The sequence below is a fragment of the Neofelis nebulosa genome, chromosome X (genome assembly GCF_028018385.1).
Source record: "Neofelis nebulosa isolate mNeoNeb1 chromosome X, mNeoNeb1.pri, whole genome shotgun sequence".
In the NCBI taxonomy this organism is placed as follows: domain Eukaryota; kingdom Metazoa; phylum Chordata; class Mammalia; order Carnivora; family Felidae; genus Neofelis; species Neofelis nebulosa.
The window spans coordinates 86,441,852-86,459,117 of record NC_080800.1 but is presented as its reverse complement, the minus strand read 5'-3'; the positions used below and the strand labels follow the sequence as shown (position 1 = coordinate 86,459,117).

General features: G+C 41.5%; 1 protein-coding gene and 1 pseudogene across 2 annotated transcripts; both read right to left on the bottom strand.

Moving 5' to 3' along the window:
- Positions 1-2,267: 2,267 nt before the first annotated feature.
- On the bottom strand, positions 2,268-7,510 carry LOC131502115 (CTD small phosphatase-like protein 2; annotated as a pseudogene).
- Positions 7,008-14,470, bottom strand: LOC131502613 (nucleosome assembly protein 1-like 1). Of its 2 annotated transcripts, XM_058713473.1 has the most exons (3): positions 12,498-14,470; positions 11,141-11,175; positions 7,008-10,707 (listed from the first exon to the last, which is right to left on the bottom strand). In XM_058713473.1, the coding sequence occupies exon 1, from the start codon at positions 14,417-14,419 to the stop codon at positions 12,506-12,508; it is 1,914 nt and encodes a 637-aa protein (XP_058569456.1). In that variant the 5' UTR covers positions 14,420-14,470; the 3' UTR covers positions 7,008-10,707; positions 11,141-11,175; positions 12,498-12,505. The 2 variants fall into 2 exon arrangements, with proteins under 2 accessions (XP_058569456.1, XP_058569455.1); XM_058713472.1 differs by lacking the exon at positions 11,141-11,175.
- Positions 14,471-17,266: the final 2,796 nt, after the last annotated feature.

Sequence of the window (17,266 nt, the reverse complement as noted above, 5' to 3'; positions counted from 1 at the left end):
ACAATAGCCAAATTATGGAAAGAGCCTAAATGTCCATCAACTGACGAATGGATAAAGAAATTGTGGTTTATATACACAATGGAATACTACGTGGCAATGAGAAAGAATGAAATATGGCCTTTTGTAGCAATGTGAATGGAACTGGAGAGTGTTATGCTAAGTGAAATAAGTCATACAGAGAAGGACAGATTCCATATGTTTTCACTGCTATGTGGATCCTGAGAAACTTAACAGAAGACCATGGGGGAGGGGAAGGAAAAAAAATGGTTAGAGAAGGAGGGAGCCAAAACATAAGAGACTCCTAAAAACTGAGAATAAACTGAAGGGTTGATGGGGGGTGGGAGGGAGGGGTGGGTGGGTGATGGGTATTGAGGAGGGCACCTGTTGGGATGAGCACTGGGTGTTGTATGGAAACCAATTTGACAATAATTTTCATATTAAAATAAATAAATAAATAAATAAATAAATAAATGTTAAAAAATAAATAAATTTAAGGTTAAAAAAAGAAAATGATGCTGCATCTAATATGTAAAATATACAAGTTTTGCTAGTAAGCCAGTAATGTACATAATAACTAGTTGAAATACTCCTCAATTTCCATTTGTCCATTTCTTACTTTCTCATACTATACTTTCTTAACAAAAATATCAAACCACTCTAGAAAAACATTCTGTTCTTTGGTAATCCCTTACAGAAAAGCAGTCTGGGCCTCTTGCAAGTTTCTAGAGTTGAGAGGGAAAGCATTCCATCCCATATTACACCTTCCATTTAAAAAAGCTTCCCTAAAAGGAGACCAAACAATACTATAAAAGTATAAACCTCTTATGGTAGCTCTATTGGAGAATCAAGTCTTAAGTACCACTTATAGCAGAGAAAACCACTGTGAAGACGTATTAACTACATTTGTGGATTGAATGTGTGCTATGCCACAAGATTATGAAGAATATATTAGTAAACAATTACACAGATTTTTACCTTGATTAACACCAAGAGCATACCAGAGGTAATCTCAATCCATGCAGATTAAGTGAAAATATTGAGTCACTGTGCTGAATGCTTCATTCGTGGAGAAAACTAAAGGGAGCAGTAACCAAACTAAGCCCAAAAGGTGGCCAAACTCACTTTCCTTAAAGATTCCTGAGCACAGAGATATCTGAGGCATACCTTTATCTGTTAACTCTGTGTGCTGTTGCAAGATATTACCATTTGGAATATATGCCATCACAATGGTTTAAATCTTTTGAGTATTAGCCATTAATGTATTCTTACCTACTCGGTCTCTTCATTTCTGAAAAGATTTCACCACAGTAAAATATTTTAGAAACAAAGTGTAAATGTGCCTCTTTCTAAATGAAACTTACATGGACTGAAAGTAGAGAGTATTTTTAAACAAATATGCAATATGCAGGCAGAACAAGTGGGCAAATGGCATTCAAGTGTATTGGAAAAAAACAAAACTGACCATTTAAAAACACTTTGAAGTGCCTCAGCTAAAATGCATAATGAAATTCTTTTTTTTTTTTATTTTTTATTTTTTTTTCCAACGTTTTTTATTTATTTTTGGGACAGAGAGAGACAGAGCATGAACGGGGGAGGGGCAGAGAGAGAGGGAGACACAGAATCGGAAACAGGCTCCAGGCTCCGAGCCATCAGCCCAGAGCCTGACGCGGGGCTCGAACTCACGGACCGCGAGATCGTGACCTGGCTGAAGTCGGACGCTTAACCGACTGCGCCACCCAGGCGCCCCATGAAATTCTAATCTAACCCAAGTCAATACATGTTTTTAAAAAGTTATAAATCTTAACAGGAAAAATGAAACAACTTTTATCAGCAATTTCTATTAAGATGAGAATCTTAAAGTAGTAGAAGTGTGGCTTTATATGCACTTAGAACACCAAACAGAGAAAGAAAAACAAGTCCATTTTCATCTTTTTTTTTTTTTTAAATAAAACCCTGTGTGACTATGGGACCAAACTGCTTGTGGCAGAAACATAATTCTATATGAACTTCAGATGTTCTGTACATAAAAAATTCAGAGTTGCATGAGTTCCAAAGGCTTTTTTTGTTTCAGCCTACCTACTCTGCGTATGTAAGCTGAGATAGGTAAAGTTTCTTTCTGCAACCATTGATTATCACTGAACACCAAAATTAAGAAAAGCAAGATGGGTTACAAAATGTAAATTTTCAAAAGGAGTAAGAATGTGTTGCCTTAGTCTAAAAGGGCCCTGTTTTCTCTCTCCCTTCATTGTTTTGAGAAGTCTTTGTAGTTAATCTGGGGAAAGCAAATCATGCAATCAAAATTTTCCTTTGATGTGAAGTTGAACATCATCATTCAGGTCTACAAGCTTCTAAATATATGTAATCACATTTAGGAGTACATTGAGAGTTTACTCTACAAACTAGCTTTCTATAAGGATTCTATTGAAAAGCTGGTATGTAAAGGCTTGTGGTGGTTTGTCAGCTATTACAGTTTTTGAAAGATGTCTTCCAAAGATAAGTTCTTTGTATATGTTGCTTGTAAACAAACACAACTTTCACAGAAAGGCCAGTGCCTCACTAGTTGCCTTTTAGGAGCTACCATAATTAGATAATATCTGCTTATACCCTCTTAAGAGTAGTAAAAACAATAATCTTATAAATCTGAGATATTGGTTTCAAGAATTCCTGGAAGAATAGTCTTAATCTCACATAAATCTGATCAATAGTGTCTTGGATATGGACTGGAAAAGTAAGGTCTGCATCTCTTAGCTCATTTAGACTACAGTGCACTTAGTGTTTAATATAGGTCTAAAAGTAGGCAGAATTCCAGTGTGCTTCTTGTTTTCAGTAGAAAAGTAGATTTCCAATTTAATTGTTCTTCTGTTAGTCGTCGAACATATTGCATGACATAATAAAGATCTAATACTTTCCAGTCCAACTCACAGATGAATAACCACTATCTAGATAGTGGTGAGATATCCCAAAGAACTGTTTCTTCTGCTTCCTCTGAAACATTATTTATTGATAGCCTCCCTTGAACTGCTTGATTTGAATTAACTGCTCCATTAGTTGATTCAGGACTATCAGAAGCAACCTCATCCACTTGTTCCTTATCAAGTGTTTTTACTATCTCTTCAATTTTGCAGCCTGTCCTGGAGAATCTGATCCTGATGTGTCAGTTATTCAATGCTAAAAAAAGTGGAAGATAGGAGGAAATAGGGACCCCAAAATTTATTCCATGCGAGATTGCCTGAGAAAGGATTATGTCCTATTTTCCAGTTTGCTTTACATGTTTATTTGTCATTTCATAACTACCAGCATTTGCGATACTTGTCAGGCCTTTCTTGTGCTCTTGGTGTTGATGTGTTCAAATTATTGTCCATATGAAGTCCAATTCTACTTTGTTTCAATGGATTTTCTCTCTCGTGAATGTGCTTCCTCTAATGATTTGATAAATTTATGTTAACAAGCTGATTTCATTCTTTGGTGGATTTTCTCCTCCTGAAAGCAGGCTTTCCTAAAATCTGAGTATTTCATTTTTGCTCAGGCAGGACATATTGCCTGTATTTGATTTGATGGCAAAAAGGCTTTTCTTGTTCTCACCTCATCTTTTTTAAAAAGTTTATTTATTTTGAGAGAGTGAGAGCTGAAGCAGGGGAGTGGCAGAGAGAAAGGGAGAGAGAGAGAGAATCCCAAGCAGGCTCCCCTCTGTCAGCACAGAGCCTGACTCAGGACTCAATCTCACGAACTGTGAGATCATGACCTGGGCTTAAATTGAGTCAGACACTTAATCGACTGAGCCACCCAGGCACACCTCAACCTCATCTCTTATGGGTGCTTCATGTAAACCTGTGCTGGCAGAAATATATCCTCAGGTTCCACCCAATCCTCAGCCCGATAGCTTTCATTTCCTTGCCAGATTGCAAAACTATTCCAACTGATCACAACCTCCTGTAAAAATTAAGGGTCACCCCAACCTCTTGTAACTATAAAGCCTGCCTCCCACAGTCTCTGCTAAGCCACTATGTTTTCAAGTGCAATTTTCACGTGGCCTTGTGTGTACTGGAATGATTTCCTTCAGGGCTGTATAATTGATTAATAAACTTAAGTTTTAGTTCATCTGCCTGGCATCAGGTGTTGTGCATTTGGCCATCGCATACTGTTTAGGGTGGAACATCCCTTTCTCACCAATGAGGTGAATAGGAGTAAATCAAAACTGGGGTCAGACTTCCTTGTTCCTTTGCACGTCTCTTAATCTTTTGTGGGAAATTGCACATTTGAGATAATATGTTGTAGCAACTCTGGCTACTGACTCCTCCTCTGGTGCTTGTTATTGTTCTTTGCTTTTCTATTTATTTGCTTAATGACTGTTTGGATTATTTTGGAAGTCTATTCCACCTCCCCCAAAGCATGAAACCTCTGATTTACCTCCTCAAGGAACCAAGCACAGGCTTGGATATGCCTTCAATCACTCAAGGATGAGTATTTTTTGCAAGGCTACTTTTGATTGTCTCTTTCCCTGACCACACTCAGCTGGTAATCTTCATGAGTTGCAGGATTGGGCATAAATTGCTCAATAGACTGAACCAATTAAATTTGGGTTCCTTTGATGGGACAGTTTTCAGGCTAGTATTTGTGATTTGTTCTCACCCCAGTGGGGCTCTTCCTAGTTGTACATTTCCCTGGTTCTCTCTGGCAAACTAGCTTTCTTTTTTAAATTTTTTTTTAATGTTTATTTATTTTTGACAGAGAGAGAGAGAGAAAGAGGAGGGGGGGCGCACACAAGGGGGGGAGAGGCAGAGAGAGAGTGAGACACAGAAAACAAAGCAGACTCTTAGGCTATGAGGTGTCAGCACAGAGCCTGATGTGGGGCTTGAACCCACGAACCGCAAGATCATGACCTGAGCCGAAGTCAGACACTTAACTGACTGAGCAACCCAGGCACCCTGGTAAACTAGCTTTCTTACAGTTTAGTTTTTAATTTGAATAATTCTACTCACTTACTCTTTTTTGCCAGCTCTTCTTTTATTCATTTTTTAAAATATAATTTATTGTCAAATTGGTTTCCATACCACACCCAGTGCTCATCCCAACAAGTGCCCTCCTCAGTGCCATCACCCACTTTCCCCTCGCCTTCACCCCCCATCAACCCTCAGTTTGTTCTCTGCATTTAAGAGTCTCTTATGGTTTGCCTCCTTCTCTCTCTGTTTGTAACTGCTTTTTCTCCCTTCCCTTCCCCCATGGTCTTCTATTAAGTTTCCCAAGATCCACATATGAGTGAAAACATATGATATCCGTCTTTCTCTGACTGACTCATTTGACCCAGCATAATACCCTCCAGTTCCATCCACCTTGTTGCAAATGGCATGATTTCATTCTTTCTCATTGACAAGTAGAATTCCATTGTATATATAAACCACGTCTTCTTTATCCATTAATCAGTTGATGGACATTTAGGCTCTTACTCTTAATTGCTCTTAACCACAAACTATTATTTTTGAGAGGGCTATAAGCTTCAACTTCTTCATCGTCTATTGCAAATTGATTCACTTCCCTTGGGAAGAGATGCAGAGCCCTCTGTTTAATGGCCTGCTTCTTGGGAAAAAGTCTATGAGCTATAGATGAGGAACTGGGAATGGTGTACTTCTTAATGGATAACACTCCTGCTTTGGGAGCTGCTGATTCAGTGGAGGGGGACAGTAGTTTCACGTCTTCTTGGTTTGACTCACCTAGTGTGGAATCTCTTACTAAACTGGGGCCGCAATATTCTCAGTTGTGCTGCATCGAAGGCAATCCTATAGGGGGAAACTGCATGGAAGACGGGAACCCCACCTCGGACTATACTCACCTAGACTTCACGTCAGCAATAGGTAGCTGGAGCAATATGAGAAATGTTGATGCTCTGCCTTTTCTGGAAAGATCACTCTGGGAGAAGGGGGGAGAAGGTACCCTGCTTTCTTGGCTGTACCAATTTGGAGTTTCTCTCTTGCTGACAAAAGAGGGAAAGAGGGGGTATAGGTTTTGGCTCAAATGCCACTGGTTCTCACTGTCCTTATCAATTATTTGTGTTTACTTATTTATTTTGAGAGATTGAGAGAGCACGCGCATGTGCTTGAGCAAGTGGGGGAGCGGAGGAGAAATAGGGAGTGGGAGAGAGAATCCCAAGCTCACACCCGGCTTTCATTTGAAATCCAATGTGGGGCTCGAAACCACCGACGTGATATCACGACCTGAGCTGAAACGAAGATTCGGATGCTTAACTGAGCCACATAGGCACCCCACGGCCCTTATCAGATTTTAGCAGATATTCTTGAATAAATGTTTCTTTACTGGCTGTATGCCCTTAGGAGCATTTCTAGATAATTTATATTGTTTGATTAAACAAACAAACAAACAAAAAAACACAAAACTAATTTTTACCAGTTTCATTGGGGAGCAGATTCATAGAGCTCCTCAGGTTATCATGACAGTAGTGCAACATCTAGCAATCTTTATTAGTCACCTCCTTAAGGGCCTGTTCTACCTCAAAATGCCAGCAGTGTGAGAATGTAAGGGGGCATGAAATGGTCACTGAATGCTATGTCCATTCATGCACTGTTACATCACCCTCACCATGGGCAGCAATGCTTTGTCTGCATGTAAGTGTCCCAATTATCACAAAATGTGGATGTTCTTGGACTCAAGAACTACCAGTATGTGGCTAGAATCTGCCACTCACATAGGGATGGCACTGCATCAGTGGAATACATTTCAATGTCTGGTAGATACCAGTGATAGCCACAGAATGGCAGCAGAGAGCCCCTGTAGTCCATTTGTTAAGAATGGGCAGGAGGAACCAGGGCACCTGGGTGGCTCAGTCAGTTAAGCATCTGACTTCAGCTCAGGTCATGCTCTCATGGATCTTGGGTTCAAGACTCGCATCGGGCTTGCTTCAGATTCTTCGTCTCCCTCTCTCTTTCTCTCTGCCCCTCCCTCGCTCATGCTCTGTCTCTCCCTCTTAAAAACAAATAAACATTAAAAAATAAATAAAAAAAAAAGAATGGGCAGGAACCTTTCCTTGAGCTCTATGTTTTAAGTATTTGTCATACTTTACTGTACTATGAGGGGAGAACCAAATGGAAAACACCACGATTAGTACAAGGGCAGTGGACAAGTACACAACCAGGAACTCATCTGTTTCCTCTGATGTAGTCATGTGGTTGCCTTGAAGCACCACAAAACAGCAGTGAGAGGGCCTGATGGCTCATGGTGGGGTAAAGTTAACCAAATGTTTAACGTGACCCACCTGTAAGATTTATAAAATTTGCAAGGTCGGAGGCAATACTTCAGTTGGGGTCCTACATGCCATATTCCTAATTATTCAAAATGTTTAATTCAACCAATAAACCGTTAAAACATGTTACATCTCCTTCCATGACAAATAGACTTTCATAATGGCCTGAAAGGTCTGGTTTGGGTTTTGAATTCATGGACTGCTTTACCTTTTGAGCCTTCAGTGTGGGAAGAATTACCACCAACCTTCCAGGCCCATGGCCCTGGACTAGGCCTCAGGCATTCATTCACCAGTCTGCATTTTCTTCCCACCCCGAGTTTTATCCCCCACCTTTGAGGACTCATTTGTATGTATGTGGACAACCTGGGCCAATCATTAACTGTTCCTCATGTACAGCCCTGCTCCTGCCATAGCCACCTGGAAGTACATACACCAACAAGGCTGTTAAGCCACAAAGGACAGCCCCAACAAAGGGCATGCTGGTGCTGGAAGCAGGCTTGGGTCCATTTGGATGAGGAGTTCTGGTGTCCCAGGTATCTCAAGGATGATATGGAGGAGGCTAGGACACTGCGTGTGCATTTATTCCTCTGGCCCCGTGGGAAGAACATATTGAGAAGAGAACCAAAGGGAGTCTTCAAAGCATGAAGTTCAGGAGACGGGCCTCTCTTGATAGGGTCTAAGAAAAATGTTGTGTTTAATAACTGGTACACCATGAACTAAACAATCAGAAACAAAATGAGGGCCTTCAAATCGCACTACATGGATAGCTGTCTATTTGCCCCACCCTTTCCAACTGCTTAATGCTGAGAAAGAGCACTGTATGTTCTCTCACCATGTAGTTCTAGTCATAAGGTGTACTACGTGATAATACGTTTTAAACTGCCAGCACTGGTGAAAAGAAAAGTTTTTGGATGCATTACATTTAGTCACTTTAATAAACATTAATTGAGCACCTATGAAGATGGAGAACAGAGTGCTTGATATTTGGGGAAGGAAGAATAAAACCTTCTAAGTTTGTTGGTGTACCTGAGTGGCACAGTCCGTTGAGTGTCCAACTCTTGATTTCAGCTCAGGTCACGATCCCAGGTTCATGGGGTCGAGCCCAGCGTCAGGCTCCAACACTGAGTGTGGGGCCTGCTTAAAATTCTCCCTCTCTCCCCAGGGCACCTGGGTGGCTCAGTTGGTTGAGTGTCCGACTTTGGCTCAGGTCATGATCTCACAGTTTGTGAGTTCGATCCCCACACAGGACTCGCTGCTGTCAACTTGTCAGTGCAGAGCCCACTTAGGATCCTCTCTCCCTCTCTCCCTGCCCCTCCCCTGCGTGTGCTCTCCCCAAAATAAGTAAATATTTAATAAAAGATTCTATATCTCTCTCGTTGTTCCTCTCCCCAACTCAAGCTCTATCTCAAGTTAAAAAAACAAACCTTCTAAGTTTGCAATTATTCAGGATTTCACAATCCATATGAATAGGGTCAAGAGGGGTGGAGCAGTAAATACACATATATAGATTTTTGCAGTATTAGTTAGAACATGAGATGTGCTACCACACAATAGGAAAGAAAGAGATATTGATGGAAAATACAAGCACCTAGGCAGCTTTACCTAAATGTAGGAACAGGATCTTCTATCATCAAACCTCTGGCCTTTCTCTGATCCTCCACTCTGGTAAACTAAGACTTCATTTTCCTTAAACAGCTTCCAGATAATAGGCCCATTTTCTCCCTTTCCTCTTTTAATTCATTGCCATTTTTATTAGGAAATATTTCAGATGTACACATCTGTCTATGGTACCGACAACACTACATCCATTTATCCACCGCCCCACTTAAGAAATACATTACTAATACAGTTGAATCCCACTGTGAGCCTATAGTGCGTTAAACTGCATCTTCCAAAAAGAGATTTTCAAGTCCTAATTATCTGTTCCTTGTAACTGTGACCTTATTTAAAAAGGGGGGTCTTTGCAAATATAAGCAGGTTAAGGGACACAAGATGAGATCATCTTGGATTAAGGGTGAGACTAAACCCAATGATTAATGTGAGTGCAAGACAAAGGAGAGGGAGGATTGAGTTACCGACACACAGGGAAGGTCATATGAAAACGGAGGCAGAGATTGGAGTTATGGTGCCACAAGCCAAGGGGTTCCAGGAACCACCAGAGTCTGGAAGAGGCAAGGGGTAGTCTCTCCTGGACCTTCAAAGGAAGCGTGGCTGTGTCCTCAACCTGTTTTCACCTGAAATCAGAACTTCAGAACTAGAGAACTGCCAGAATCAGCCCCCAGGGTGTGAGGGTATAGATTTCTGTTCGAAGCCCCCCACTTTGTGTACTTTGTTATGACAGGAGGAAACTAAGATGGCCCCTCCCCATTTGAATTCTCCTCTCTCCCTCTACACAATACATAACCACTCTCCTAGAAAGCTCTTTTTTGTTCCATTACATGCCTCTCTGCATGCTACATATGCATGCATTGCTCCAGTGCATGCCTTTTACCACATATATATGTATCCATAATAAGTATGTTTGTTTTGCATGTTTTGAAAATTCATATACATAGTGTCATAATGTTTCTATCCTTCTGGAATGAGCTTGTTCCCTTATCCATTATTTTGAAATACCACCACCCAAAGTTTGTCCTTCTAGGAGGTCTTTCTGTGTGTCCCAGGCCCTTAAGAATTCCAGTCTCATCCCCAGCTCGGTCAGTCCTTACTGTCTACCTGAAACATCCTCACATCAGTGAATTAATGCTGCTCCTACCACAGGTGAAGCTTGAGGTTTCCCCTCATTCATTGCTTGAAATGTGTGGTTCTCAAACATTACTGAGATTCGGTACCACCTGGGTGGACTTGCAACACTGGGACTGCCGGCCCAGCATCAGGATTACCAAGTCAGTAGGTATGGAGTGGGGCCTGAGAATTTGCATTTCTAAAAAGTTCCCGAGTGATGCTGATGTTGCCGGTCCACACCAGCCCAGTACAACCCAGCACCATCTTGTCTCTAGGTAAGCTAGGTCATCCATCAGGTACTTCAAAAACATGCAGTAGGGACAGCCTTCATCTTTCTTTATATAAATTCTTTATAATTTTGTAATTAATTTGAGGATGCAATAAAAGAACTTAAAACAGGCTTACCAAATGGTTGAAAGTGATTCCTTTCAGTAATAGTAAGGTGGGTCAAAACAAAAAGATACAAAGATAGGTTTGAGTCAGTGTTCTATATCTAAAACCCTGCAGCTTATTCATTTTAAACAGGCTTTCATTTTTAATTTGAACAAATGTTGTCATATCTCTCAAAGGTGTAAAAAAAAAAAAGTGACATCGCTTGTTTAGTGATAAACATTGGAACAAAACCAGTGGTGATAAAATTTCCATGGACAACTTAAAACCAGAAAATCTCAATTCATTGTAGAACAAACTCATTGTGGCTTCCTTCGTTCATGCCTTTCTATGCCTTCAAACTGTAGAAGAAATAAGAGACAATAATTGAACTCGATTAAAATGCACCAGTGACTTTCTAAGTCTAAGAATAGGCAATCCTATGTATGTCTGTGCTAACAGGAGAAAACATGTTTTCTTCTTGTAACCCAGACACATGGGTATTAGGGTGATCTTGCACACCTGATGTCCTCAATTCTGTCACACACCAACCTCATCTCCTATTTCCCAAACACCAATAAGGCTTGTCCTGTTTTGTTTTGACAGAACATTCTGGTATTTAGACATTTCTTTCCACTTTAAAAGACTCTTCTCTATCCATAAACTATCGTCTCTTCTTGGGATCCTAGATCTCAAGTCACAGTATCCATAAAAGGAGAAATAAAGAGCCAAGAACAAAATATGCTGAATGTAGATCAACTTAATTATCAATCCAGAGATAAACAATAATCTTACCATGACCATTGTTTCTTTTTTCTTTTCATTGTCCCCTAAAATATAAAAATTTACAACTGAATAAATGGTTAGGTAAAATCATTAAATGTGGTCCTAAATAGAATTCTTATGATAACCTGTGTAAGTAGTCGCATTCTCAAAAGAATTCTCTCCTTGGGGCGCCTGAGTGGCTCAGTCTAGTGACTGACCGACTCTGGATTTCGGCTCAGGTTATGATCCCAGGGTTGTGGGAGTGAGCCCCAAGTCAGGCTCTGCACTGAACTTGGATCTTGCCTAAGATGCTCTCTCTCTTCCTCTCTGTCCCTCTCCCTCACTCATGCATCTCTCTAATATAAAAATAATTAAAAAATAAAAAAGAATTGTCTCTTCGTTAGTCTAAGAGAACTTATTTCTCTGGCTGACTGACGAAGGCCCAGCTAGTGTTCATTCAAGTCCCTTTAGCCCTTTGTTCTGGTAAGTGTGGTGTTCGAAACAAACATTGGTCTCTGCCGCCAGGGCTGACACATTTCTCACTTGTAGAAGACTTACAGCTATAACTGAAAGGACTTGTAACTATGAATGAAGTACATTACAGAATGTGCTACATTCTGTAACAATATACATCATTAACATTACACTGTCTGGTAGAACTAAATGTTTGACATTGGTTTTGTTATTTACTTTACTGGGGAAAGGTGTGCTGTTTTGAAGGGACACATGCACACCCATGTTTATAGCAGTACTATCAACAGTAGCCAAAGTATGGAAAGAGCCCAAATGTCCCTCGATGGATGAATGGATAAAGAAAATGTGGTATATATACATATATACATATATATGTATATATATATATATATATATATATATATATACATGTATGTATATACACATACACACACACACACACACACACACACACAGTGGAGTATTACTCGGCAATCAAAAAGAATGAAATCTTGCCATTTGCAACTATGTGGATGGAACTGGAGGGTATTATGCTAAGTGAAATTAGTCAGTCAGAGAAAGACAAAAATCATATGACTTCACTCATATGAGGACTTTAAGAGACAAAACAGATGAACATAAGGGAAGGGAAATAAAAATAGTATAAAAACAGGGAGGGGGACAAAACAGAAGAGACTCATAAATATGGAGAACAAACTGAGGGTTGCTGGAGGGGTTGGGGGAGGGGTGGGCTAAATGGGTAAGGGGCATTCAGGAATCTACTCCTGAAATCATTGCTTCACTATATGCTAACTAATTTGGACGTAAATTTTAAAAATTAAAAAATAAAGTTAAGAAACAAAAAAGAAATTCAGAAACATAACTGATGTATGTGAGGCACAGTTGGGTGACACACAAAGCTACACACAGATACCTGGGTTCTCAGGGATTGCTCTCTTCTGGGTCCAGATCTTTTTCAGGTCCTTTTTCAGGTTCTTCACTTCTCATCACTTCTCCTTTCTTTTCCTCGCCTCCAGCTTCTTGGACCTCATCATCAGAGCTTTCATATTTATACCCACTGGCTTCATTAGTGAAGAATAATACGGACTTCGGGACCAGAACTTCACGGAAAAAATAGCCCAATTTATAATCGGTGGCCACATCCAGTACTCTGCCCTCAGGATAATCAGGAGGATAGAAGTAGGTGAAGAAGGAACAGCTGGGCATCTTCCTAGTGGTTGATACACTTCTTCGGCCCTCACACTTCCGCAGCTTGGTAGTTTTCACGGTGACATTTTTCCCCTCTTTCCAGTAGATCTCACACCCTGTGCTACCGATAATTTCTGGCCCTTTGGAGAAGAAGGGGTCAGAATCATCTGGGTCTGATCGCACTCGGTATGTTTTCGTCAGGACTTTGTTGAAAAAGTATTCGTTTGACTTAAAGATAAATTCTATGGTGAAGCTCATTGGTTCCTCAACTTCTGAAAATTTAATTTTTACATCTTCCAAGTGTTGTAGTACAAGCTCATCATTTCTTCGGATCATCCTACCAAGCATCTTCACATTTTTAAAAGCCATCAACCAAAAGTGAGGTATGCCATCTGCTTGCCCTTTTCCTTCAGGCTCTCTTTCCATTTCCCCCGCCCCGCCTTCCTGAACACCTACTTGCCACTGACGTTCGCCTTCTGTGGGCTCATGGATTGCATTGATGATCTCCGATCTCTTATCAGACAGAGGTTGGTAGAAGGCAGCATACTTTTTCTCAAGATCGTGGAGATCTTTATAGAACTGAGCTTCTACTTGCGCATATTGGGCCTGAAGGTTTTTGAGAGCGAGGACCCGCTGCTTCACCGCTAAAGGGAAGTGCTGAGCACTGCCTGCCTTTGAGCTGGGTGCCCCAACGGGAGCTGCAAGGGCCTGAGGACTTGACGGCCACTCGCCAACCTGGACCTTGGCGGGTGCACAGGCTCCAGCCTCCCAGAACTCAGAGGCATCACCCAGGGCCTCGTTTTCTTTGACCTGGGCCTCTGCTGCAGGTTCCCCGGCCTTTTGGGATGCAGCCCCCTCTTTTGGTTCCTGCGGCCCCAGCGGCGAGGTGCCCTCTGCCAGGGACTCACCCACCCCGACCTCTGCTTCCTCTCTCGGGTTCTCCTGATCCTGGGGTGCTGGTCCCTCTCCAGGGTCCTGGGATTCCCGGGAGTGGCTGCTGACCACCACGCGGCCTTCGTGGGGCCCAACCAGGACATGGTCGTTATCATGGATACGGTGTAGAAGAAAATGGACCAGAGTCCTGAAGAGGGGCCGAAACTGTGCCACGGGGGGCTCGGGAGCACCCGCAGGGAGGACTTGTGGGCCCTCTTGGCCATTGCTGTCTTCCTCCTCCTCTTCAGTCTCTTCCTCTTCCTCCTGACTGTCTTCCTGGTTTTCGTCCTGCTCTTCCGACTCATATTCAGACCCCTCCTGGTCCCCAAACTCAAATTCGAAATCTTGAGATGGGTAATCATAGTCGTCCTCGTCCCCAAACTCGAACTCGAAGTCCTCTTCTTCGTCGTCTTCGTCCCCGTCCTCATCTTCGTCTTCCTCCTTGTCTTCTTCCTCTTCCTCCTCTTCCTCCTCTTCTAGCAGCTTTACAACCCAGCTCTCTTCTGCGGCCCAGGTGGCCTCCTGCCCATCCTCCTCTTCAGGAAGGGCTCTGGAAACCTCTCCGGGAGGCAGGAAGGCCGCACCCTCCTCGACTCCGCCCTTCCCTTCTGAAGGTGACCCCCGGACCCCGAGGGGCCTGGGGTCCTGGCCTGCCCCATCACCAGCTTTGTCCTGGCCACCTAGGACCAGGTTTTGCTCCTCTGTGGCAGCCATGGCAGGAGCGACTTGCCAGTCAGTGCCTCAACTGGAGCTTTGACTGGACTGCAGTCCGCTGAAGTGACTGCCCTCAAGGGGAGGCTGTTGGCAGCAGGGCCTGTGCCGAGCCGGTGGGGGCGGCAGAGAAGATGGCTTCAGAGGACACAACAGTCTGTGAAGGTGCCTGTGGAAGCCCCGCGACACGAAGGGCAGAGGGGCAGCCCAAGGAGCGGCCGAGCCAGACCGCGCCTCAGGTGGCTGTGGACGCGGGGGGGGGGGGGGGGGGGGGAGGGAGGGGAGGGGGGGCGGGGGGAGGGAAGATTCCGTTGGGACGGTGACGGGAGGAGGAACTTGGAAGGGTCAACAAAGGGTCACTTCCCCCATCGCCAGCTCGAAGCTCATTTGCTGAGAAGCAATGACTGACATGCCCAGCGTCCAATGAGTGATCGAGGTCCTCCGCTTCCCTCAAGGCTCTAGAGTACTTTTTGGGTTAGATTGTAATCCCGCACACGTCCTGACGTTTATATTCTACCATTGAGACAATTCAGGGTCTAGATATGAGAGGAGATTCGGGCGTGCAAACTGATTTGTTTCTGACTTTCCTCCTGGGGTTTGTTAATGACAATAGAGATTTTTTTTTTTAAGTGAATAGATCAAATAGCAGCAATGGTAAAAAACAAAACAAACCAAACCAAAACAAAACAAAAAACCACCTCCCATAAAATAGTGATAATTTGGACGTTTTGGCATCTTTAAAACCACTTAGAACATATAACATTGAAATTGGTATAATCAGAATGGAGATTTGCAAACATTGTTAAAAAAAACTTGTTAATTAGTGTAGTCATAATGGAATGGAAAACACAGTTTAAAAAGCGTTAAAAAATAGGAGCAAGAATAAACATTGCCAAATTCACATTGAACCTCAAAGAATGAATAAAATGAGAAGGATATTTCTCTAAAGGTAACCATGGTAGATAGAGAAGAGGGAATTCTTCCTATGATGATTTCTGAACAGTCTAAGACTTACTGTTGCATTCAGCCCCATTAAGCCAAACCTCAAGTGTAAATAATTTGTAAAATTATGGAGAATAAAACACTGTTTTATTCTTATTTTGAAAAGTAAAATGTTTTTAACTGAAAATATTTTTGAATATAAAGTATAATAAATTATTTTTAAAAATCATATTTTAGAAAACAATTATTGATACATCTATTTTGTCACTCCAACCAAATATTAATATTGAATAAATGTCTTGAGAATGGACACCCCTGTATTCTTCCTGACTTTAGAGGAAAAGTTCTCAGTTTTTCCCAATTGAATATGACGTTAGGTGTGTGTTTTTCATATATGACCTTTATTATATTCAGGTATATTCCTCTAAACTACTATGTTGAGCATTTTTTTATGAATGGATGCTGTGTTTTGTCAAATGCTTTTTCTATGTCTATTGAAATGATCATATGGTTCTTATACTTTCTTTTATTAATGTGGTGTATCATGTTGATTGATTTGCAAATATTGAGCCACACTGGCATCCTGGGAATAAATCCCACTTGATCATGGTGAATGAGGTTTTTTTTTTTTTTATGTATCATTGAATTCAGTTTGCTAGTATTGTTTTTAATGTTTAGTTTTGAGAAAGAGAGAGTGAGGGACAGGCAGAGAGAGATGGAGACACAGAATCCGAAGCAGGCTCCAGGCTCTGAGCTCCAGAGCTCCAGGCTCTGACCTGTCAGCACAGATCCCAGTTCAGGGCTAGAACCCACAAACCATGAGATCATGACCTTAGCCAAAGCTGGACACTTAACCAACTGATTAACAGGTGTCCCCAGTTTGCTAGTATTTTTTGAGAATTTTTGCATTCATGTTCATCAGGGATATTGGTGTATAGTTTTCATTTTTAGTGGAGTCTCTATCTGGTTTAGATATCAGGGTAATGCTGACTTCAGAGAATGAGTTTGGAAGTTTCCCTTCTTCTTATGTGTTTTAGAATAGTTTAAAAAGAGCAAGTATTAACTGTCCTTTAAATGTTTGGTAGAATTCACCTGTGAAACCATCTGGTCCTGGTCTTTTGTTTGTTGGGAATTGTTTGGTTACTGATTCAATTCCTTTTCTTTCCTTTTCTTTTTTCCTTTCTTTTCTTTTCTTTTCTTTTCTTTTCTTTTCTTTTCTTTTCTTTTCTTTCTTCTCTTCTCTTCTCTTCTCTTCTCTTCTCTTCTCTTCTCTTCTCTTTTCTTTTCTTTTCTTTTCTTTTCTTTTCTTAGAGAGAGAGAGCATGCACAAGCATCGGGGATGGGCAGAGGAAGAGGGAGAAAGAAAGAATCCCAAGCAGGCTCTGCACTGTCAGCAAGGAGCCCAATGTGGTCCTCGAACTCGAACTCATGAACTGTGAGATCACATCCTGAGCTGAAATCAAGCGTCAGACACTTAACTGACAGAGCCACCCAGGTGCCCCCGATTCAATTTCTTAACTGGTTATAGGTCTAGTTAAGTTTTCTATTTCTTCCTATTTCAGTTTTAGTAAGTTATATATTTCTTGGAATTTATCTATTTCTTCTGGGTTGTCCAATGTTTTGGCATATAGATTTTCATAATATTCTCTTATAATTGTGTTTCTGTGGTATTGATTGTTTTTCCTTCTCTCTTGTTTGTGATTTTATTTATTTAGGTCCTTTCTGTTTTGCTTTTGATAAGGCTGGCTTGTGGTTTATCAATTTTGTTATTTTTCTTCAAAGACCCCGCACCTGATCTCTTTGTTCATTTTTTCCTTTAGTTTCTATATTATTTATTTCTGCTCTAATCTTTATTATTTCTTTCCTTCTGCTGGATTTAGACTTCTTTTGTTGTTGTTATCCTGGCTC